General features: G+C 36.4%; 1 protein-coding gene across 1 annotated transcript in view; it reads left to right on the forward strand.

Annotated features, from left to right (window-relative positions):
• The first annotated feature begins 273 nt into the window (after positions 1–273).
• Positions 274–24,609, forward strand: part of LOC148956891 (nuclear hormone receptor FTZ-F1-like) — a 101,266-nt gene continuing 76,930 nt past the window's right edge. The window contains exon 1 of the mRNA XM_089087667.1: positions 274–458. Within this exon, the coding sequence (XP_088943793.1) occupies positions 299–458 (160 nt within the window). The 5' untranslated portion in view covers positions 274–298. The remainder of the gene's footprint in view (positions 459–24,609) is intronic.

A 24,609-nucleotide genomic window follows, 5' to 3' on the forward strand; every position in this document is an offset into this window, starting at 1 on the left:
TTTTAGGCATCTTTTAAAAGTTGGAGGGAAGATTTTAACGAGATTATGTAAAAATATATTTTTAAAATTATATAGGCAACAAAATTTCCCTCCCTCCTTTTAGTATCGCTCTTGATAGTGAAATTAAGGAATCCTGCCTTGAAAAGAGACTTTCCTATCAAAAGTCATGAAAATGTTACGTTTTAAGAGTTTGGACGTTACGAAATTGTTTGGTCTGGCGGCAACCCTGATCGTAGCAACAAAGTGGAAGCACTGAAGAAAGGATTATAGAAACCCAAATATTTCATGGAGTATAACAATGAGTCAAATTTCTGAGCATAGAAAGTATTTTAATGAAGAGATTTTTGAGAAAGACCTTGTTTTGGATTTGTCCTCAGAAAATTCTAAAAAGGTTTTTAACTTGATATCTCTTGAACTGCAGAGCAGTGAGCAGGATTTTCAGGCTGGATTTTCAGAAGGTGAGTTAAAAAGCAAGTCAATATAGCCTAGGCTGCCCAGATCAGATATTGGCAAATTTTTCGTTGTTCATATTATTGACTTATGAATAAAGTGAACATAACACTTGATGCCTTTTTTATGCTGTTTCCAAATATAGGTTAGTAGCCTAATCACTTTTGCTGCAAATGAATTTTACCCCACCCATCACTTTTATAACACAGATTTTAAGGGTCATCAAAGGTCAGGACCCTCTAGTAGGAGGAGTATAGGTTGGTAGGCCTACTTAAAATACCTTCTCAGGACATACTTTATCCTGTAGACCCATCCCTAAAAGTTTCATTTTCAAGCCTAACCCCTTTCCATGATATCAAAAGAAGCTAAAGTAGAATTTTACTGATTTTTCTCAATTTTCTGTAAATAGTGTGATTAGCTTAAAGATTGGTAAAGTTCTACAAAATAATATTATTGAGATAGGAATAAAGTGAATACACCATTTGATGCCTTTTTTTATGCTGATTAATAATCTAATTATAATTTATATGGTAAATGAATTTCAGCCCCCCCCCTATATATGCCAATTCAGGGTTAGGTTAGGGGTAAAGTTCTACAAAATCATATTAGGGTAAGACACCCAGTAGTTGGCCACCTGCCTATTTGTTTATATGTCCGAGTTTAGGCAGAATTGTCACTTGTTAGTAAATTCAAAAATAGGAGGTGCTGTACAAGTGAAACTATTTGAATTAGTAACCTACTTGTTCAGAAATTTTTGATACAAAAATTAAGTTTTTAGGTGGTATAGCCTAATACAGTAATTAGAGTAGTTTAAATGTCAAAAAGTTTTCAAAATGATTAATGTGTCCGACTACTGGGTGTCTTACCCTTGAGTTAGGAATAAAGTGAATACACCATTTGATGCCTTTTTTTATACTGATTATTAATATAATAATCATTTCTATTGGAAATGAATTTCAGCCCCCCCCCCATATATAACTAATCTAACCCTGAATTGGCATATATAGGGGGGAGGGCTGAAATTCATTTCCAATAGAAATGATTATTATATTCATAATCAGCATAAAAAAAGGCGGCCAATATCTATGAAATCATATTATTGAGTTAGGACTAAAGTGAATATACCATTCAATGCCTTTTTTTATGCTTATTACAAATATGATAAGCATTTTTATCGGAAATGAATTTCAGCCCCCTCCCCCTATATAGGCTACACCTAACCCTGAATTGACATTTATAGGAGGGAGGGCTGAAGCTCATGTCTGATAGAAATGCTTATTATATTCGTAATCAGCATAAAAAAAGGCATTGAATGGTGTATTCACTTTTGTCCTAACTCAATAATATGATTTTGTAGATATTGACCAAAAAGGCATCAAATGGTTTATTCACTTTATTCCTAACTCAATAATATGATTTTGTAAAACTTTACCAGGTTGGGTTAGGTATGTATAGGGGGGGGGGCTGAAATTCATTTCCAATAGAAATGATTATTCTATTTTTAATCAGCATAAAAAAGGCATTGAATGGTGTATTCACTTTATTCCTAACTCAATAATATGATTTCATAGAACTTTACCTAAAGATTTTATCTGGTAAATATATACCAAATCATATTATTGAGTTGGAATAAAGTGAATACACCATTTGATGGCTTTTTGTTATGCTGATTACAAATATAATAATAATTTCTTTTGGAAATGAATTTTAGCCCCCCCCTAGTGTATAAATATATCCCCTGAATTGACCACTAGGGGGGGGGGGGCTGAAATTCATTTCCAATAGAAATGATTGTTATATTTGTGATCAGCATAAAAAAAGGCATTGAAAGGTGTATTCACTTTATTCCTAACTCAATAATATGATTTGGTATATATTTACCTTTTATTCATAGTTTAAAAGTTGCTTAAGCAGCATTCACAAGCATGTCTAGCTAGAATCCTATGTCTAGACACCGTGTCTAGCAAGAATTCAGTGTCTAGGCAACAACTGTTCACAAGTAAAATTTGGAGCTTAGCTAGACATGCTAGACAAGGTGCTTGGCTAGACATTGAGTTCTAGACTCTAGAACTCAATGTCTAGGATTTTTGATTACAGCCAATCAGAATGTGTCAAGTTCCACTATTTTCATCATTTATGTTTACATTTTTAAACTGAAATCTAATTTTGTTTTCTCATTAATTGTTTTTTTAATTTTAGGCAAATATGCAACACCAGGCATAATAGTGAAGCACACTAAGGCAATTGCTCCACTTATCTCATCCATTATCTTGTGACAGTAAAGATAGGGATTACAATTTTGAAAGTTTTGCCTGAATAAGCTCTCTTGATTGGCTAAAATGACAATTTGAAACTAAATTTGTAGTTTTAGCTAAACACTGAATTTTACTTGTGAACCGTCATTGCCTAGACATTGAATTCTGGCTAGACACATGTCAAGACATGGGATTCCAGCTAGACACGCTTGTGAACACTGCTGTAGTGTTTCAAATGCAGCCTATGGATAGTCAATATTGGGATAATTTTTCTGGTTATAACTGAATATTGAGATGGCTAATAAATAGAAAAAGCTTACATTTAGATTCAGATTTTATCATGAAAATAAATATAGCATAACAATTATTTGCATTGCAAATGAATTTTATTCTCCCTTGCAGGATATCCACTCTTTAACTATTGGAAAAAATTAGTTTATAAGCTTATATAGAATGGTACTATCCAATCTCCTTATAATTAAAAACATTTTAGTCATCTAGTTTGAAGATTTGGCCCATCTGTATAGGAAAAATCTAAATTGGCTAACTAGTTGACAATAAATGTTACCCCAGCAAAACTTTCATTTTCCAACTAGTGGACTAATAACTTCTCCCCAGCAAAACTTAATTTTTCCAAATAGTTGTCTAATAACTTCTCCCCAGCAACACTTAAATTTGCCAACTAGTTGACAATAAATGTTGCCCCAGCAAAACTTTCCTTTTAGTGCATTTGTTAAAAGCACATACTGCCAATTTTGTTGGACCAGGAATAGTATGTTTTTTGTTTTCCCTTTAAGTCATGTCACAAGCTAAGAAATTATTCCGAGGAAAAGGTACTTACCAAATAGAAGGCTAACAAAAGTGTTTATAGGGTAAGTTTGTTTCTAGCTAGTTGGATAAAGAAAGTATTGCTGGGGAAAAGTTGCTAGTCAACTAGTTTGAAAATAAATTGTTTTCTGGGGCAATGTTTGTTTCCAGCTAGTTGACGAAATTAAGTGTTGCTGGGGAGAAGTTAATTAGTCAACTAGTTGGAAAAATAAAGTTTTGCTGGGGAGAAGTTACTAGTCAACTAGTTGGAAAATGAATCGTTTTCTGGGGCAATGTTTCTTTCCAGCTAGTTGGCAAAATTAAGTTTTGCTGGGGAGAAGCTATTAGTCAACTAGTTTGAAAAATAAAGTTTTGCTGGGGAGAAGTTATTAGTCAACTAGTTGGAAAATGAATTGTTTTCTGGGCCTATGTTTCTTTCCAGCTAGTTGGCAAAATTAAGTTTTGCTGGGGAGAAGTTATTAGTCAACTAGTTTGAAAAAGAAAGTTTTGATGAGGCAACATTTATTGTCAACTAGTTGGCAAATTTAAGTGTTGCTGGGGAGAAGTTATTAGTCAACTAGTTTGGAAAATTAATTAAAAATTCTAAAAGTGAGACAAAAATATTCATCAAGAAAAGAAACAAAGACAGATAAATGAAGGAACATACACAATTTATGTCCAATAAATGCAAGATAGAGATGAACAAAACTTCAAATATGTATCTGTTTTCTTTAAACAGACAGGAGGAATAACCCTCCAAGCTTTGCCAAATTCAATCTCACTTTTGGGACCAGGTATTAGACTAATTGTTCTGGGAATTAAAGCAAAAAATCTCTGGCTTCAAAGCCCAATATATAACTCAAAATATATCTCCCATTAAGAGGGAGACAGGGAGAGAGTCAGAAGTTGTAATACAATAGTGATAATTAAATTTGAAAGAACCCTGTAAAATTAGCATTTTTTATGCTATTCAGAATAAATTCTAAATATTATTAGTCAACTACTTGGAAAATGAATTGTTTTCTGGGGCAATGTTTCTTTCCAGCTAGTTGGCAAAATTAAGTTTAGCTGGGGAAAAGTTATTAGTCAACTAGTTGGAAAAATTAAGTTTTGCTGGGGAGAAGGTATTAGTCAACTAGTTGGAAAAACTAATTAAAAATTCTAAAAATGAGACAAAAATATTCCTCCAGAAAAGAAGCAGACAGATAAATGAAGGAACATACACAATTTATGTCCATTAAATGCAAGATAGAAATGAACAAAACTTCAAATATGCATCAGTTTTCTTTAAACACACAGGAGGAATAACCCTCCAAGCTTTGACAAATCCAATCTCACTTTTGAGACCAGGTATAAGACTAATTATCCTGGGAATTAAAACAAGTCAACCAGTTGGTAAATTTATATTTTTCCTATGCAGATGAGCCAAATTTTCCAACTAGATGATTAAAATGTTTTTAATTATAAGGAGATTGGATAGTACCATTCTATATACACTTATTAACTAATTTTTTCCAATAGTATAAGGGTGGAGTCCCTCCCTTGCCCCCTTAGGCCTATGGTCAAAATTAGAGCCTTAGGCCTCAATTATGGCAAATCCTAGATAAGCTACTTTTTGCTCTCTTGGAAAAGGGTTAGGTTAGGAAAATGAAACAAACAAAATTTTACCTTAATGCTCAATTATCAGTTTTTTTTTATCTGGTTTTAGTTCTGAAAATACAATTCCTGTAATTTGAGTATAATTTTAAGCCATATTGGTATTTTTTTAAATTTAGAAAATGTATTTGTAGATCTTTGAAACCTCATAAATAGGGATTGAGCCAAGTTGTTAAGCTGAAAACAGTTTCTTTGTGCTTCATTTATGCAGAAGATCCATTTTGCAAGATTTCACTTTCATAACACAAAGATTTTTAAAAGTTAGCAAAGGTAACTGCCTTCTAGAGGGAGAAAGAGTAGATGTAGGTGCTACAAAATACCTTCTCAGGGCATACTTTTGTACTTGTGTACTAGTCAGTACACATTCAAGAATTATGTTTAGGTTAGATTTCAGAAAACTGGTTTAATAGCTACAAAGACAGGTGACAGGTGGTACAATTCATGGGACTTGGACATAATGAATTAGACTTGTATAATTTGGGCCATATATTTACACATTAGGGGAGTGGGGGTTAGGGTACTGTCCATATACTTTACCCTCTTTCCTAATGTGCAAATATATTGCCCAAATTATATTATTATGTAAACTAAAGTTTATATGAAGTTTTTATTTTATTAGGATTAATCTAGCGTCACTTCTTAAGTCTGTACTGGCTAATAATAGTAATAATAATAATATATTGAAAATCCATCATATACAGTAAATGTACAATGACAGAGTACAGTATATATAATAATACAAAAAGAGGAAACAGAAAGAAAACATACTCAAAAATAACAACAAAAACAACAATTTCTTCAAAAATAACAGCAAAAAACAACAACTTCTGGAAGGGAAAAAGAATGAAAAGGAAAAGAGACAAAAAAGGGAAACAAGTGGGATAATTAATCAAGTAAACTTGCCTACTTGTGCTTTAAAATTACTGGTTTTATTTTTTGCCAGCTAATAAGTTTCTCAACAGCTGGATTTGGGTTGGCTAGGTTAGAGCACCAAATCAAAAAATTATTTTTTTGTCCATGGTGACAATTTTAGTAGGTACTTGGCAAAACAGAAAAACATAGAGAGGTTTAGTCTATAGACCCATTCCTTAAAGTTTGTTTTACTAAATTAATCCCTTTGCAAGATTGTGAAAAGTAGCTAAACTAGAATTTTACCTTTATTGTATAGGTATAATAAATTTTCCATGAGGTAGCTAAGAAATAGATATCCCTTTAGAATTTCATCCTGAATACAAATGGTCCTAAATTCATTTATGTCAGAAATAAACTTTACCTTGCCCCATAATATGCAAATAGGCTATATACACTACATTTCATAGGCTACATGCAATGAATTTTCTATTTTTTGACAAGCTGTCTGATCAATTTATTGAAAAGAATGACTTACAGAGGATTCAGTTCATAGCCTATATACAATGCAGGGTATTCTAGCCTATATATTATGTATTTTGGGGGATGAAGATAAAGTTCATTTCTGCTGCAAACAAATTACCTTAAATTACCTTAAATCACAGCTTGGAGTGAAATAAGGACTTTCGATCCTGTTGAATCACTCCTTATGATGACTGTTGTAGTTGGTTAAGTTCTGGTGGAAGATTCTGGTGCTTCCCAGTCAAACTTCCACGGTGTATCTTTCCACTCAGCATCCAGATGGCGTTTGAAAGCATCTGTTGATTCAGCAGCAACAGTGTCCTCCTTGAGGTTATTCCAGAGGTTCTCAATCCGATTCGAGAAGAAATTGCATCTTGCTCCAGTTGTAGGGTGATGTTTGCGGATTCGTCTAAGGTGTCCTCGTGTTTTGTGGGAGGTGTCGATCTCCAGGATCTCATTTTCTTGATTGGTTGAGAGGAGTTTGTGCGCCTGGATCATGTCTCCACGTTTCCGTCTGTATACTAAGGAGGGGAGGTTGAGTTCCTTCAGCCGTTCACTGTATGTCTTGTTTTCCATGCCGGCAATCTTCTTAGTGGCCCTTCATCGGATTTACTCAAGAACTGTCTTGTCCTTTTTGAATCATGGGGTGGCCAGTATTGTCCTCACCTCCAGTCTAGGTCTTGCTAATCCTTTATAGAGTTTGGTGATTACATGTTTACTCCTACTGGTGATGCTGTGTTTGATGATGCCTAGGGCTCTTCTAGCTTTGGCTGATATTTTATGTGAGTGGGAGCTGAATTTCAACTGGGAGACAACGATGACGCCAAGGTCTCTCTCCTCCTGGACAGGCTCAATTGTGTGGTGACTTCCCGAATTTTGGGTCATGAGGTACTGATGTTTGGGGTTTTTGTGTCCGAAGTGTATGACCTTGCATTTTTCTGCGATGAATTCCAGTATCCATCTTTTGACCCATGAGCACATGTGGTTGAGATCAGTTTGGAGGGATTGAATGGAAGAAGAGGTGTTGGCAGGACCTATCAGTTTTGAATCATCCGCATATAGGGTGGTTTTGTTGCTGGTGATGAGGGGTAGCTCATTTATGTAAAAGTTGAACAGGGTGGGGCCCAGGACGCTGCCCTGGGGAACCCCACTAGTGACTGATTTCGGCAAAAAGGACATGGCTGTTTGGTCCGGTTATACTTTCACTTTCTGTCTTCTGTCCCTCAGAAAGTCCTCTGTCCAACTGACCACTTGTGGACTAACAGACAGAGTAAGTAGCCTGTGAATGAGGAAACGGTGACAAACCTTGTCAAATGCTTTGGCTAGGTCTAACAATATTATATCCACAGGTAATCCTCTCTCTAGTAGGTCAGTTACAAGACTATATGACTCAAGAAGGTTTGTGTCCATTGATCTCACTGAGCGAAAACCATGCTGACTTCTGCTGATAAGTGAGTTGTCCTCAAGATGGTTAATGATATGCTAGTTTAAGATTCTCTCAATGACCTTGCATGCCACAAATGTAAGGCTGATAGGTCTGTAGTTTGCTGCAGAAGTTTTGCTACCCTTCTTGTGAATTGGGATGACTATTCCCTTCTTCCCGTCCCCAGGAAGCTTTCCTTGTGCCAGCGACAGATTGAATAGTTTTACCAGTGGGGCTGATATTGCAGGACTTAATTGATTCATCAGTTGTGGGCTGAGACCATCAGGTCCCGTCGATTTATTGGGTTCGAGGTCCTTAAGCTGTTTGGTTACTTCTTCGATTGTGACTGGTGAGTGTACCATCGGGAAGGGAGTGTGAGCCTGTTCTGCTGGTGGGGGGTTGATTGGGGGTCATCCAGGGAGAACACTGCGGCAAACTGCTGATTAAGAAGGTTTGCTTTTTCAGAGGGACAAGAGGAGAGTGAGGTGGTGCGTACCAGGTCTGATATGGTGTGTCTGCCTGGCTTCTTATACGAGATGTATTTCCAGACTAATTTTGGGTTTTCCTTGACGGTGTTGGCCAGTCGTTCTTCGTAGTTTGAGGTCAGTTTTCTAGTTTCTTTTCTGAGGAGGTTCCTTGCAGTTTTGTACTGCTCGTACAAAGCTGTAGCACTTTTGTCAAACATTATATTTATATTCAGGATGGCATTCTGATTCTAAGGCTATGTATATTTCTAAGATATCTTATTACCTTAAATTGCATTGTCCAGCAAAATAAGGAAAAAATCCTGTATAGTTGCTTGTCAGTGATGATGGGGATTCATTGGTTTGGTGGTGTCCCACTCTGTTTTCCATGGTTTTGTGGACCAATTCTTATCAGCATCAGTTTTGAATGCATCAACAGAGGAAGCAGTGTCAGCTGCATTGGGAAGACTGTTCCAGGGGGCCTCTACTCTATTGGAGAAATAGTGGTTGCAGAGTCTGCTGTGAGCTCTATTGTGGAGTAGCTTCTTACTATGCCCTCTTGTCCTGGATGATTTGTCAAGTTGGAAAGGCTTCTGAGAAGAGGAATCAGCATGCAGTAGCTTTTAAGTCATGATGACATCACCCCTCCATTGTCTGTAGAGAAGTGTTGAGAGCTGTAGTTTGTTCAGGCAAGATGGATAGTCAAGGTTCTTGCATCCATCAACAGCTTTGGTTGTGTGCGTTTGAACAGACTCCATTTTCTGTTGGTCACCCTTATTCAGGGGCTTGGCAACACACATCCCAAATTCCAGCAATGGTTGCACAAGACCCTTGTACATCTTTGTCATGACTTTGGATGATCTGCTATGTACTGTATGCTTAATTATTCTAAGGGTCTGAGATGCTTTGACAACTGCTGTTTGTGGAATTTTAATTCTTCATTGACAACTATTCCCAAATCTCTTTCAGCTGCTGAAGAACCATTCAATTGCCTGGAGCCATCCCCTCCACTCACATGGTACTGCCACTTCTCATTATTTTTCCCAAAATGTACTGTCTTGCATTTCTGAATGTTAAACTCAAGCTTCCATTGGTGGGCCCAAAGGGAAAGTGAATCCAGGTCTTCCTGTATCATGGCTGTTGTTGCTGTCGACTCCACAGGCCCAATGAGCTTTGAAGTCTCAGCATAAATGCTCATCTTATTTCTTACAGCCCATGGAGCCTCATTAATGAAAATATTGAAAAGTGTTGGGCCCAAGATTGTTCCCTGGGGCACACCACTGTCAACTCCAGTAACTTCTGAGAAGAATTCTTGCCGCTTATCCCCAAACACTTTTAACTTTCTGCTTTCTTCCTGAGATGAACTGCATCTCCCATTCAACAACCTCCACATGTATCCTGGTAGCTAAGAGTTTTGCCTTTAAACAATGATGGCAAACTTTGTCAAAAGCCTTTGCAAAGTCTAATAGGATCATATCAGCAGGGATACCCTGGTCTAGCAGTTTGGTGACATATTCATATGCATCAATAAGATTTGTCTCAACCAAGCATCCAGATCTGAATCCATGTTGGCTACCAGTAAATAATTTGTTGTCTATCAGGTGTTTCATAATTCCTTCAAGGATTCTACAGACTGTTGAGGTGATACTAATGGGTCAGTAATTGGTGGCACAGATCCTGCTTCCATCCTTGTGAAGAGGTGTAATATTTGCATTTTGCCAAACTTGAGGGACTTGTTTGGCATCAAGAGACTTCTATAACAGTTTTGATAGGGGAGGGCAAGCTCCATATGTGAAACCCATCAGGACCAACTGACTTATTTCAAAATAGCATAAACTCAAAATATCATAAAACAAGGAATCTAATAATACTACTTGTCCTTGTTTTGAAAGTTTTCCTCAATAAGAAACATAATCCTAGCAAAAAAATAGAAAAATCTTAGAAAAAAAGCCCAATAAAAATGGGGCTTTTTAAGGCAAAAAAAAAAAACTAAAAAACAAAGCATATATTTCAGGGAGACAACTAGGGCCAAATTTAAACCTTTGCTGTCCCCAGGCCCAAGAAATTTCTTTTTGGGGAGACACAGGGATTTACAGGAAATCCCCAAAAATTTGGGAATGAGCAAAAAGTAATGTAAGAGAGAGGTGATATCAAGCTCACAGCTGCCATTCTTGGGAGACTTCTGACAATTTATAAGTGGCTATGGAATTCTTGTGCTGTTTTTAAATCACTTTTCTGTGAATAGGCAGGACAACAGCAAAGTGCATCTGACATTTTGACAGTAAATCACATAAGTCCAGTTTTTGCTCTCTCTCTCTCTCTCTCTCTCTCTCTCTCTCTCTCTCTCTCTCTCTCTCTCTCTCTCTCTCTCTCTCTCCCTCTCTCCTTCTCCCTCTCTCAATTTATTTACAAACGCTTTTATTGGTAACAACTATACATAACTTATGTAACAAACTTCAGTATTTGTATATTTTTTTACGTATATTAGGGGATTCACCCCCTAGTCAGTACCTCGCTCTTTACACTAAAGTTCAAATTGGTTTCCAATTCTGTAAGAATTACCCCTTAATCCCAAAGGCCGTTTAATTAGAATAAATAGCTCTTATGAAAGTACAAAAAAACTTTAGCATAAAGAGCAAGGTATTGACTAGGGGACAAACCCCCTCATATGTGTAATAATTTCTGTTTGCTTTAAATTTAGAGGTTGCTCCTTACTTTCAGCTGAAAAAACTTGTTTTTTTAAATTAATTTCCGATCGTTTTTTAAATAACGCTGGGAAATCTGGTGCTTCTTTCATAGCAATATCCCTTCTTCCATGGAAAGATCCTCCTGTGTACCCCCCCCCTCACTCTCAGAAAAATCCCCCCTGAAAACGTCTGCATACTTCCGAATAACCAAATCTATATGTAAACTTTGGCCAAAGTTCATAACTTCCAGCCCTTCCCCTAAGGACTGCAGGGGATTAAGTCATTCTCAAAGACATAGTTATTAAATTTTTCAACCATGCTGAACAAAATGGCTATCTCAGAATTTTGATCAGGTGACTTTGGGGAAAAAGGGGTGGAGGAGGGGGTCAGGTTGTCCTACAATCTTTAGGTCACTTAAAAAGGGCACTAGAACATTTAATTTCCATTTAAATGAGCCCTCTCACAATATTCTAGGACCACTGGGTCAATACAATCACCCCTGGAAAAAAAAACAAATAAACATGCACCCCTGATCTTTCTTCTGGCAAAAAATACAAAATTCCACATTTTTGCAGATATGAGCTTGAAACCTCTACAGTAACATTCTCTGATATGCTGAATCTGATGGTGTGATTTTCAGATTCTATGACGTTTAGGGGATGTTTCCCCCTTTTTTCAAGAATAAGGAAAATTTTCTCATGCTTGTAAATTTTGATGGGTAGGACTAAACTTAATGAATCTTATATATTTAAGATCAACATAAAAATCTAATTCTTTTGATGTATCTATTAATATCAAAATTTCGTTTTTTAGAGTTTTGGCTACTATTGAGCTGGGTTGCTCCTTACTGACAGTTTGTTACCACAAACTGTTTGATGGTCTGCCTCATATTTGTGGTCTTCTTTTCTAGAACTGGACTAAGCCTCTCACAGGGTAAATTTAATTCTGGTGGATACATTCTCATATAGTCATAATAATATTCAATGTCCTTGAAAGCATCCTTTTGGTTTATTAGCTGGACTTGGCCTTCTAACAGTCTTCTAGGCTCTAAAGATTTGTATTGTCCATATCCTTCTTTTTGTTTTGCTTGGCTTCCCATAAGCATATATTGTCCCAATCCAGACTAAATTCCACACAAAAACGCTAAGTCCCAAACCTTCTCATCCATATTTGTCAACTCTCATTTCTTGCACTAAATCCATAAGCCATGATTGGTTTGTCTTGTAGAAGCAGGTTCAAGAAAGAATGCTCCATGTGAACAGAGAAGCTTGAAACTTAGGAGCGACTACCAATATGCCTAAGCCCCATGTGAATAGCCACTAAGCATATTGAGATGAAATTTCGGGGAAATTTTAGGGGTATGTTTAGCTAAATCAAAAGACACCATTTGTATCCAAGCTATCAAAAAGATGCATCTGTAATATCTTAGGAACAGGTAAGGGTATTAACTTTAAAGTTTCTGGGCCACTGCTACTACTGCTGCAGCGCCTGCAAATGTGACTGGTTGCTGCTGCTACAGTGACTACTTCTGACTGCAATAACTTGCAGAAAATTAATTGAATGTTCAAGTCAAACTTAAAGCAAACAAAAATTACAACAACCAGGAGCTTGGCTACTACCCATAATCTCTTTCCCTAATCTTAAGAGTCTAAGGCTTGTTGTGCTTTTTGTGCTTATTACAAATATTTTCTTTTATACATACAACATTGGAAAATAAAAATGGAAACTTTGGTGAAATTAAATTTTAAATTTCTGATTTTCCAGGAACTAATATGATTATATATTAAATATTCAGTTTATTTTCATTAGTTCTTACCAGTTATCATGATTATTATAGTGATTTTATAAATTTTTTCGTTGATGTTTTGAAAATAAAAGCATAGTATTCAAGATGCATATGGTTTTCAATAAAACACAAATGACACAAAAAGCTTTAGACTTGTATGATTAGGGAAGGGGGAGATGGGTAGTAGCCAAACTCATGTTTGTACTTTGTGGTAATTTTTATTTGTTTTAAGTTTGACTTGAACATTCAATTGAATTTTTACTCATTTTGTCATTTATTTATTCCTCTATATTAGTACCTGCTATCTCTATGTTTTCAATGATTGTTTATTTTAATTTCTGTTCGTTTTGGGTTCTATTTATTCTTTAATAGGGCTAATGATTTTTGGTCGTTTTGAGCTTGAATTATTATTGAAATTTATTTCTGCTGGTGTTAAGATTAATATGGTTCTTTACTTTTCTTTGAAAAACCTTGTTTGGAAAGTTTTTTTTTTAATTAACTCTGACATTCTATGACCAAATACACTGTTGGTTATAATTATAAGTAATAAGTCATCAGGAGCTGATTTTGTGGTCAAGGAGTTCTTGAAATATGGTGGTTGTGAAGTTGGAGATGAATTACTGAACTTATATATGCTCTAGATAAAGTTTTAAGAGAGGGACATTGTGATTTCATGAAGAGGAGAGGATGTGTTGGTCAAATTTTTACTCTTAGGGTAATAGGGTAATCTTAGGGTAATTTTACCCTATATGCGGATGATTCGAAACTCATAGGTCCTGCCAACACCTCTTCTTCCATCCAATCCCTCCAAACTGATCTCAACCACATGTGCTCCTGGGTCAAAAGATGGCTGCTGGAATTCAACGCAGAAAAATGCAAGGTCATACACTTCGGACACAAAAACCCCAAACATCAGTACCTCTTGACCCAAAATTCTGGAAGTCACCACACAATTGAGCCTGTCCAGGAGGAGAGTGACCTTGGCGTCATCGTTGACTCCCAGTTGAAATTCAGCTCCCACTCACAGAAAATCTCAACCAATGCTAGTAGAGCCCTAGGCATCATCAAACACAGCATCACCAGTAGGAGTAAACACGTAATCACCAAACTCTATAAAGGATTAGTAAGACCTAGACTGGAGGTGGGGACGATACTGGCCACCCCTCGATTCAAAAAGGACAAGGTAGTTCTTGAGCAAATCCAACGAAGGGCCACTAAGATGATTGTCGGCATGGAAAACAAGACATACAGTGAACGGCTGAAGGAACTCAACCTCCCCTCCTTAGTATATAGACGGAAACGGGGAGACATGATCCAGGCGCACAAACTCCTCTCAACCAATCGAGAAAATGAGATCCTGGAGATCGACACGTCCCACAAAACACGAGGACACCTTAGACGAATCCGCAAACATCACGCTACAACTGGAGCAAGATGCAATTTCTTCTCGAATCGGATTGAGAACCTCTGGAATAACCTCAAGGAGGACACTGTGGCTGCTGAATCAACAGATGCTTTCAAACGCCATCTGGATGCTGAGTGGAAAGATACACCATGGAAGTTTGACTGGGAAGCACCAGAATCTTCCACCAGAACTTAACCAACTACAACAGTCATCATAAGGAGTGATTCAACAGGATCGAAAGTCCTTATTTCACTCCAAGCTGTGATTTAAGGTAATTTAAGGTAAGGTAATAATTGAGAAGTTTAGGAATCATGAGACCCCTTTAGTTCTCAGTTTTATAGATTGTGAACTACCGTTTGATTCAGTTAATAGAAGAGATTATTGAAGGTTCATCCTTGTATATTATACCAGATAAATGTATTAAAGTGATTTGTGCTATGTAGGAGAATAACATTGTTGTGTTAAGATAGGGAATGAGGTTAGTTTCTGGTTGGGTATTGAGGAGTTAAGTAGTGTTGCGTTCTATCCACCATGGCAATGATCCATTTGTGTGGATCATTTTGATGGATCTAGTCCTAAGCAACGTGACTAAGGCTATGAGAGTGTATGGAATCAAATGGGAAAGTAAAACTCTCCTAGAATTAGATTCTTCTGATTACTTGAGTATCTATAATGAAAATGTTTTTAAAATGAATAAGTTTTAGAAGATTTTGAAAGTCCACGGTGCATGAATAGCTGAATAGCAGGGTCCATCCTGAACATTGTTTTCCTGAACATTAAAAAAACTTTCCCTTTAAAATTGCTATCAGTGAAAAAATTCATAAAAACAACAAAGCCAGTAAAAAAAAAATAGTGAAGACATCCCTGACAAAGGAATTTCCGTCATTTTAAACTGAAAGTACGGAAATGAAACAGATTTTCAATTTACTCTGGTAATTTATTCCAAATCTGAACCTCCTTGTGTTTTCAAGAAAAAGGACTCCTTGTTGTATAGTGATGTCCAATCACCAAAAGTACAGAAGAAGTGAAATAAAGGATGATAATTTGTGCAGCTGCAGAATAGATGCAAATGTACGGAAAAGAAGAACTGTATCATCAGTATAACTTATTAAAATAGGATTAGTTAATAAATCCCCAACGTCGGAGATATAAATTAGAAAAAGAAGCAGCCCTGGTATTATTCCCTGAGGGACCTTAAAAGTTATTTTGCATTCTTGAGAAATTGCCAATCTAAGATAGACAATGTATGTGTATGATTGAATCCATGATGTGATAAATGGAGGAATTTTTTTTTAATTGTATAGCAAAATTTTGTGCTTAACAGGATCAAAAGCCTTAGAAAGGTCTACAAAAGCAGCAAATATCAAGAGGTCTTGATCTAAAAACTTGATAACTAGATATTAAAATCATAGTATATTTCTTCTTAGGATCCTGTCTGTTTGTTCCTTTAAGTGTATGTAGATTTCATCTGAGTTACTGCTATCTTGTTGGTTTGTCCTAAAAGGATATATAATACTATAATTGATAATCTGCATTTTCTAGTCTCCAAATGAGCAAATAGAATTCTGTCATCAATACCTTCTCAACCTGAGCAAGACTAAGAATCTTCCTTGTTAATTATTAGCCCTACTGTTACGCAACCCTTCCTTCCCATCTGAATAAATAAATTACAGCAACTAATGTGCTAACCCCTGGTGCATGAGTTTCTAAAACATCTAAGAAGTCCAGATCGAAATGTCAATACGCTAGCTGTTTTTAACCTTTTAAGTGAACTCTTGAGCTTTTTTGGCTCTAGAAAGTGAAATGGAAATGGAGTGAAATGATATATTCACCTAGGACCCACTGACTGGTACATGAATGGACCAATTACCCTGAACTAAAAGCCAAGAACTTGGGCATGCTCACCTGAGTCTCTTTTCCAAAATATGGAATGGGTGTCAAAGGCAGCACCTTCTGCTGGACAGATCCTAAGATACAAAGGCTCCTCCAGATCCATAGGCTTAAAAAGGCAGCACGCTAGGGGGTTGGCGCCATCTCTGTATTTGACTAAAACAGAGACAGTAAGAGCGGCAATTAAAAACGGAGTAGAAACAGAAGTGGTTAAAAACTGAAATCCGTTTCATGTTTTCTCTTTTTACTGAAAAATTGAAAGGGTCGGTTCTTGCTTAATTAAACTGGATATCATAATTTTTTCACCAAGTCACTGTGTACAGAAGTTGTTGTAGAAACTTCGGAAGTAGTTCATTCGATTGGAAATTGAAAGTTCTAGTGCCCTTTTGAAGAGTCAAAAGTGATAAATGGTTAACAAGCCCCCTTTTTTCCCCAAAGACATCCGATTGAATTTTTGAGATAGTAATTTTGTGAAGCATAGTTGAAAAGTTCAATAACTATTTCTCTGGAGATGTCAACTCCCCCCCCAGCCGTGGGGCAATGGTTTAAGTTATAAAGTTCGCCCATTGTTTACCTATAGTATCTGAGCAACTTCTTCTGTGAATCTCTACTCAGAAATGAGTCATTGAAGTAGGGAGATAGATTGAAAAGCATTGTATCGAATCATAAAAAGGGCCAAAATTATTCCCGGAGCTGAAAAGTTAGTAGTTCCTTCTTGTAATTGATTGGTTCGGCCATATCACTAGAACTTGAAGTTTGACAACAACTACAATCGTTTGATCATCAACATGACAAGCTTGCTAAAACATAATTGTACCCACTGACAACCTTTGTTTGTTTGAATTTGTGAACAAAAGTGATGATAGCTTTTAGGATAAACCATTAATTGCTGGAAGTTTGAGCTCTTTGAGTATCAAGAAGAGTTGGGGCACTAGAGTTGAATTGTTGCTGTCAAAGTTTGAATCTTTTATTTGAGCTACTATGGCCATCTTTACTGCAGTCAGTGTACTAGTCCTCTTAGATGCCGTTGTTTTCTTTAAGCAGATCAGGCAAGTGATCTTGCAAGTCAGTATTTACGTTGCTATAAGATTCTGACAGGGGCGGATCCAGACTTTTTTAGAGGGGAGGGGAGGCAAAATAGGTTGATCTGATAAACTTGCGTTAGGAGCAAGTTTAATTAGCGCAAACTTGGGTTAATTAAGTAAATTACACTACTTTAGACTACGCTAGGGGGAGGGCGCCCCCTGGATCCGCCACTGGATTCTGAACTATATCCTGAATCATTTTGGTGAAGAACACTCGGTAAATCTCCCTGATTTCTGCATTAAGGTAGTTTAAGGGAATTGCCCAACCCATAATGGGTGAGTAATACCGATGGTTTGAGCGTATCAAGTCGAACTTATAGAAAACGATTCGATATGAAAACTAGCTTATAAATGAGCCCTTAAATAGCTCTCTGTCAGTGGGATAATTTCTTCAAAATCCTGGTGGGAGGTGGCGAAGTTGGAACAAATTTCCCCAAATCAAGTGAAAATTGCCCAAAAACTGCGCCATGGCAAATTACGCTCCTGCTCTCTGTTAGGTTCCACTTCTCTTGTAGTGAAGAAAAATCAAAGAAGAAAAAAAAAAGGAAACATCAGTGCTACCTGTGCAAAAATGTGATTAACCTTGTTCAAGATGCGGCTACTGCAAGTGTCATGATTTGGGTCTTCAACAATGTTATTTTCCACGGGGTACTTTTCGTTTCGATCTGACGATATTCTTGAGGGGTTTCAGGCTCTTTTTCAAATTTAATTATAAATTTGTCTTCACTATACCATATTACTATTAAGATTAATCTAAATACCATTTTGAAATCAGCTACAAATGGCAATTTGTTCTTACTAGGTAGTTCTTTTTTTAGAAAAGTATTTCTTAACTGTTGGTTACTAGTGGCTGTGGTTCATCCTTTACTGTGTTGCAACTGCTGCTGCAAGTATGATTGACTACTTGATTCTTAAATTTCGACTGCTAGATTTTATAGGGGTTGTGGACAAAACATAGTTGCCAGGTTTTTGGCGTAACGTATTGCCCAAACCAGTGCAATCACTAGCCCAAAAATAGTGGACACTTCTAGCCCAAAATTTAGCCCTTTTTAAGACAAAATTATCGAAGTCATTAATTCTAATATTTATCCCTTGACTTTGCCCTTGAGCACTGGTTTACAGTCCCCCATCTCAAAAACTTAAAAAATCGCATTATAGTATGGCTATTACTGACGTGTCTATCTTTTTTCCCAAGCCCTGGGTGATTACTGGATAGTCGCAGAGAAATTGTTAAGGGCTTATTCCAAAGCTACTACTGCTTACATCTAATGCCTTTTGATAAATTAAGCCGCATGAGAGTGCCATATGGCATCAAAACGGCACTTTTTCATGCCATCTCTGTAATAGGTGGTAGTAGGAGGCTGATCCTCTTTAGAAAGGTCTTGTCAACGCGAATCTATGGTATAAATATGAGCTCGATTTGCTGCTTAGGAAAAATGTCAGTTACGACACTGCCGCGTGACATCGAACCTAAGTATCTCATTAGCGAATGAAGCTAGAAAGTTGGAAAGAGCAAATTAAATAGTGACTGATATCTATGAGACCCATTCTGTTCCTCTTAATACCTTTGTGCTAAATCTGGCACTGACACTTTGAACTTTTCAAAGCCATATCTGGAATGGGTTGAGCAAAGAGGCTGGTAATATTTTTTTGAAGAAGTCTTGTTAAGGGAACTCTTCTACAGACAGCAGCATTCGTCACTGATCTTCAAGTATTTCCACTTTACTTAAATTCTCCTTTGGATTAGCGACCAAGAAAAAGATAGGCAGTTGGTCGAAGTCAGCAAAACTCTTCAAAATTTCCTCTTTTCCCATCTATAGCTGTTGTCTTGATGACCAAAAAAGTTCTGTCTTTACTAAAGAAAAAGTTCTGTCTTTACTAAGAAAAAGATAGGCAGTTGGTCGAAGTCAGCAAAACTCTTCAAAATTTCCTCTTTTCCCATCTATAGCTGTTGTCTTGATGACCAAAAAAGTTCTGTCTTTACTACGAGATTCTAAGATTTAGAAAATAGCTTCAGTTTAGTTTTCAGCTAGCTTGGGATTTTGGGTCTAGGTTGCCCCACTTACAACCAAACAGCTTATCTTCTAATCCTTTCAGCTCCCTGTAAAACTTGATATACAGAATCCGACGGGGATATATAAAGTCTGAAGAATTTCGCTAACTTTGTCAAAAGAACTTACAGTGGAAATATTTGTAGTATTTAAGTAGGGGATTGAACACCAAATCAAATGATGTGCTTATTTCTTTGAGGAGTATTATACTCCTTCATAAGAACAGAAGGAGTAGGATTTCACCAGATTTCAGTATTATACTCCTTCATAAGAACAGAAGGAGTAGGATTTCACCAGATTTCAGGAGTATTATACTCCTTCATAAGAACAGAATGAGTAGGATTTCACCAGATTTCAGGGGGATCACCCCTGTTGCCTCCCTAATATACACTACTACAGAAGAACTACCAGAGTTGTCTTTCCATTGATGACAGTGCTGGCTCCAATCATGCCTCCAATAGGCTACATGAGATGCTTTTAGATTTAGTGAGGCTGACTGCATTCGTCCTATACTTATTCACAGGCATGACTATGGCGTGACCATTATTAGCTAATTATTAGTCTGGCTTGATCTGTGATCTGGACAGGGGCATTTGGGTTTGGGTATTTAATCAGGTCAAGGTGCAGATTAGGGACCCCTAATAAAAACAACTAATTTCTGACTACATATTATTTAGTCAATTGGGTTCTAAAGATGCAGAGACGTTCCCCCGTAAAAGCAAGATCTAAAAAATATATTCCTTACTGTAGGGCCTGGTTTCATTGGGTAGAACCTGTGCACCCTTCATTGTAAGAGTCCTTAATTTTAGCCTTTGTCTTAAATCATGGTTGCAGTGGCAGCTGCAACCTAGTAAAGAGCGAACCACAGCCCATAGTAACCAAAAGTTAAAAAACGCGTTTTCAAAAAAACTGTCTAGGGAGAAAAAATTCCATTTGACACTGAATCAGGAATGGTAACTATTGTTTCGGTTAATCTTAGAAGTAAAAGTTTATTGCGAAAAAAAATTTATGGTGATTTCGAGAAAGAGCCTGAAACCCCTTGAAAATGGCATCGAATTGAAATGAAAAGTGTATTGTACGAATTATCATTGTCGAAAATCTATCGCAGAATGGTTACTGTCCCCCACCATGATTGACAATGAAAAACACTTTTTTGCACGGATAGCACTGATGTGCTTCCCTTTTCTTCTGTTTTTTTTCTACAAGGGCTAGGGGGTGGCCAGAGCATCATAGAGAGGCGTGTGATAGCTCATTTGAAAGGGAATTAAATTTATAAGTGATCGAAAAGATTGGAGGACAAATAGCCCCCCCCCCTCCCTACAGGTCCCCTCCCCACACCAAGTCCTATAGAAATTTTGAGATAGCCATTTTGTTTAACATAGTTCCAAGGTCCACTATGTATGGTTTTGATGATGATATGGCCCTCCATAGTCCGTGGGGAAGGGCTGTATGTGGTACCAGGCGTATCGGTATCGTGCGTATTGGTATCGCATGTATCGTATCGGGAATATCGGTATCCGCTGTTGTTGTCTTTTTTAGTCATTTTCTGGGCTCATTTTTTTAAAGCAGTTCCCGGCGGGGTGTAATTGTTGCAGCGGCGATTGCAACATTGCAGAGAACAAATAAAAGTCCATAATAGCCGAAAGTCAAAAAACACGTTTTGAAAAAAACTGTCTGATGAAAAAAAAATTCTCATTTGACATTGACTCAGGAATGTTGACTATTTTTTCGGATTGTCTTAAAAGTAAAAGTTTATTGCGAAAAGAAATTTACGATGATTTCGAAAAAAGCCTCAAACCCCTCGAAAATGGCGTCAGATCAAAATGAAAAGTGTACCATTGGAATCAAAATGGTCAAAACCTTGTACAGGCAAGTTACAGTCCCCCTCCTTGAACAACAAGGAAAATCACTTCTGCATCAGTAGCACTGATCTGTCTCCCTTTTTTTTTTTTTTTTTTTTAACAGGTCTAGCGGGCTACCAGAACATCATAAAGAGATTCTTAATGGCTCATTCAAAAGCTATTTCTCATATCTACGTGCTTTAAGGTATAAGGAAATATATTTTGACTTTGAAATAAGTTGAGCTTTCTTGTCTGCAAAATGAATACGCAGAAATTTATGTACAAAATTATCTTTTAACTTTTACAATTGCTTTTTCTAAATACATTTTTTGTTAGTTTCTGTAAATTAAAGGTTTATTGCAAAAAGAAATTTATGGCCGTTAAACCCCTCGAAAATGGTAGATCAAATAAAAAGATCAAAATAAAAAGTGTACCATTGGAATCAGCAAGGTCGAAAACCTTGTACAAGGAAATTACGGTCCCCTTCCTTGAACAAAAAGGAAAATCACTTTTTTCATCGGTAGGCCTACCACTGATCTGTCTCCCGTTTTTTTTTTTTTTTTTCAACAGGCCTAGCGTGCTACCAAAACATCATAGATGCTTACTCGCTCATTTTAAACTTATTGCTCATATCTACGTGCTTTTTATCCATTTTACAATCCAAAAGTGCCATATAGGCAATAGCACTAAAAACGGCACTTTTGGTACCACTTCTTAATTGGAAGAGATTGGAAGCATAAAACGGTACTATTGCAATAATTATGGTCCAAAGCCCATAACTGGAGGTTTTTTATACCCCTCACATATACTCCCACTCCAGATTCTCTTAGTAAGTTTCATAAATCGCTTACTCATCTTAAAAGCAAAAGATTATTGCGAAAAAAAATTAACTAAGACTAAAAACTTTTCAACTGAAAATGAACCAAAAACTAAGCTTGAATGATCAACAGTTTTGAATTGAACCTTTAAACTTCACTCTGCAATGAAGCCTGTGTGCTAGTTATAACGGCGGTAATTGAGGGGAAAGGACGTTCTTGCCCCCTTAGTTTTTTGCTCCTGCCCACGTTTCGAAAAACACCTTTATTGGGTCATATCATTGTAACAGATAATTTTCTCATTAAAAAAAATTGGGAAACAACTAACAACATCCTGTGTGAGAATGTACTATTAACTCAAGTTCACAAAGAATGACTAGACTTAAATATAAGCTGTTAAATAAACCCTTAAATAATTCTCTTCTGTTACAATAGCCTTCCATTCTTTACTTATCCGTTGGGGATTTATAAAGCCTTGTCTTCATTGTAGCTTTTTCAGGGGAAGTCGGCCGAGTAAAAACAATTTTTTGTTCATCGAACACAAACGTTCCTGAAAAACATGCATTGTTTTATGAAGTATGGATGATGAACTTCATGTTATAGACTGAAAGTTTGTCGTAGCTGTCAAGGTTGTTTTCAGTATTTTCTATAGGTGTCTTAATCTTCCCTAGATCAGTGATAATTGAAACTACATAAGTTTTCAACTGAAACTTAGGAGTGCCATTAAAACTTAAAACGAACATACATTATTCCGTATAAGTAGAAAAGATCATGGCAACGTTGTTTCTACATTAAATTTTAGTCATAAAACGAACAAAGATTAATTTAAAAAAACAAAGTTTTTCCGAGGGAAGTAAAGAGCGAAGTTGAAACTTAAAATGAACAAAAATTATAACTTCACAGCCTATCTTACATATATTAATAAAAATAGTACAAATAAACCAACTAATTATGTTTCCTTATGATTTTATAATTATAAAAAACTAGCACTTTACTGAAAACACAGAAGTCAATTATAAAAAACAGAAATATTGATTTAAGAATCAAAAGTGAGTATGCAGCCTGACAACACTAAACGAATCTATAAAGCTTTCCATAGTCTTACACCGGTTGTGACATTGGTAACTTTCAGTGCACAATTAAAATTATCTTAAAAACACAAGCGTAAAACTAAATATTTTTTAATAACCGCGAAGTAATTGAACAGCATACAGAAATATTGGATTGATTTATCAAGCAGCATTTTGCTCTCACCAGCTATAATACCAATAGTGGCTAATATACAGTCTTAAATTGTAAGAAATATGTTTTAGTATCCCTTGAAATGGAGATCAAATAAGACATAATATGAACTCTGGAAATCCGATTATTTCTCTCTATACAAAAGTGAATTTCAAGGTATGATACAAATTCTAAAGCTAGTCTAAAGTCCTAATACTATCAAAATGGCCTTACTTCGAACTTGCGTACAAACTAATCATGACAGATTGTCCTTTTCAGAACCAAAACGAGAGCCAGTCATTGAACTGAGCCATTGTGCAGAAGTGATACCAAATTAAACGTAAAAAAATAAAAGTTGAATCCTAAAATGGATTGTTGCTTTATCTTAAAAGGAATTGATCCTAAAAGGGATTGATAATATTTGGATTCTATAAAAAGTGTCCTTAATTGCTTTGCTTTTACTGTACCAAAACTCCTATATTATTTTGTGTTTTCAGTAAAGCGCTAGTTTTTATAATCCTAAAAGCATAGGGAAACATAATTAGTTGGTTTATTTGTACTAGTTTTATTAATAATGTTAGATAGGCTGTGAAGTGATAATTTTTGTTCGTTTTAAGTTTCAACTTCGCTCTTTACTTCCCTCGGAAAACTTTTTTTTTTTAAATTAATCTAATACAAAGACCAAAATAAAGTATTACAAGACAGACCAGTAGTTCTTACCAAGTCATTAAAAAAAATGTGAGGATTTCTTGAATCACGGATTTCTGTGAAGATGGATTTCTTGAAGTCACGCGCATTAACCATTATTCGATTTTTTTTTAAGTTCAAGTTCGATTTGGTATCTAGCGGCCAGGTTCGTAGATCGGTTGTGGTAATTAAAAGTGGGACATATGCCATTTTTGTAACTTTTCAGGAGAGCCAAAAACGGAAAAAGTTTGTCGGATGTGGTTGCTCTGAAGCAGGGCCGTATCCAGGATTTTTGTTCAGGGGGGGGGTTTACTAATTTTCGACTCAGTTTTCGACTAATTTTACTGATTTTTACCTAGGTTTTACTAATTTTCGACTTATTTTCGAGTCGGTCAAAAAATTTCGGGGGGGGGGGGGTTCAAACCGGGTAACCCCCCCCTCCTGGATACGGCCTTGCTCTGAAGGATGAGGCTATTGGGGATAAAGGTAATATATTCTATACCAAAAGTCTATGCTCTTTCCAGTCAGTGGTATAAATTAAATTCAAATATTCCTGAGAAAATTTAAAGTTATTCCATTTTATGGCGTATGTCTCCTTTTTCCTTGACAAAAAAGGAGACAAATACCAGGTCCTAATGTTACAGCTCCATAATATAATCCTCTTCTGTCATTCTGAATTGCAGCAAGACCTGATAAAAAAAAGAGACATGCCCCA

Source organism: Artemia sp. Qi Xiang Cuo, chromosome 1 (assembly GCF_049724085.1).
Source record: "Artemia sp. Qi Xiang Cuo chromosome 1, ASM4972408v1, whole genome shotgun sequence".
In the NCBI taxonomy this organism is placed as follows: domain Eukaryota; kingdom Metazoa; phylum Arthropoda; class Branchiopoda; order Anostraca; family Artemiidae; genus Artemia; species Artemia sp. Qi Xiang Cuo.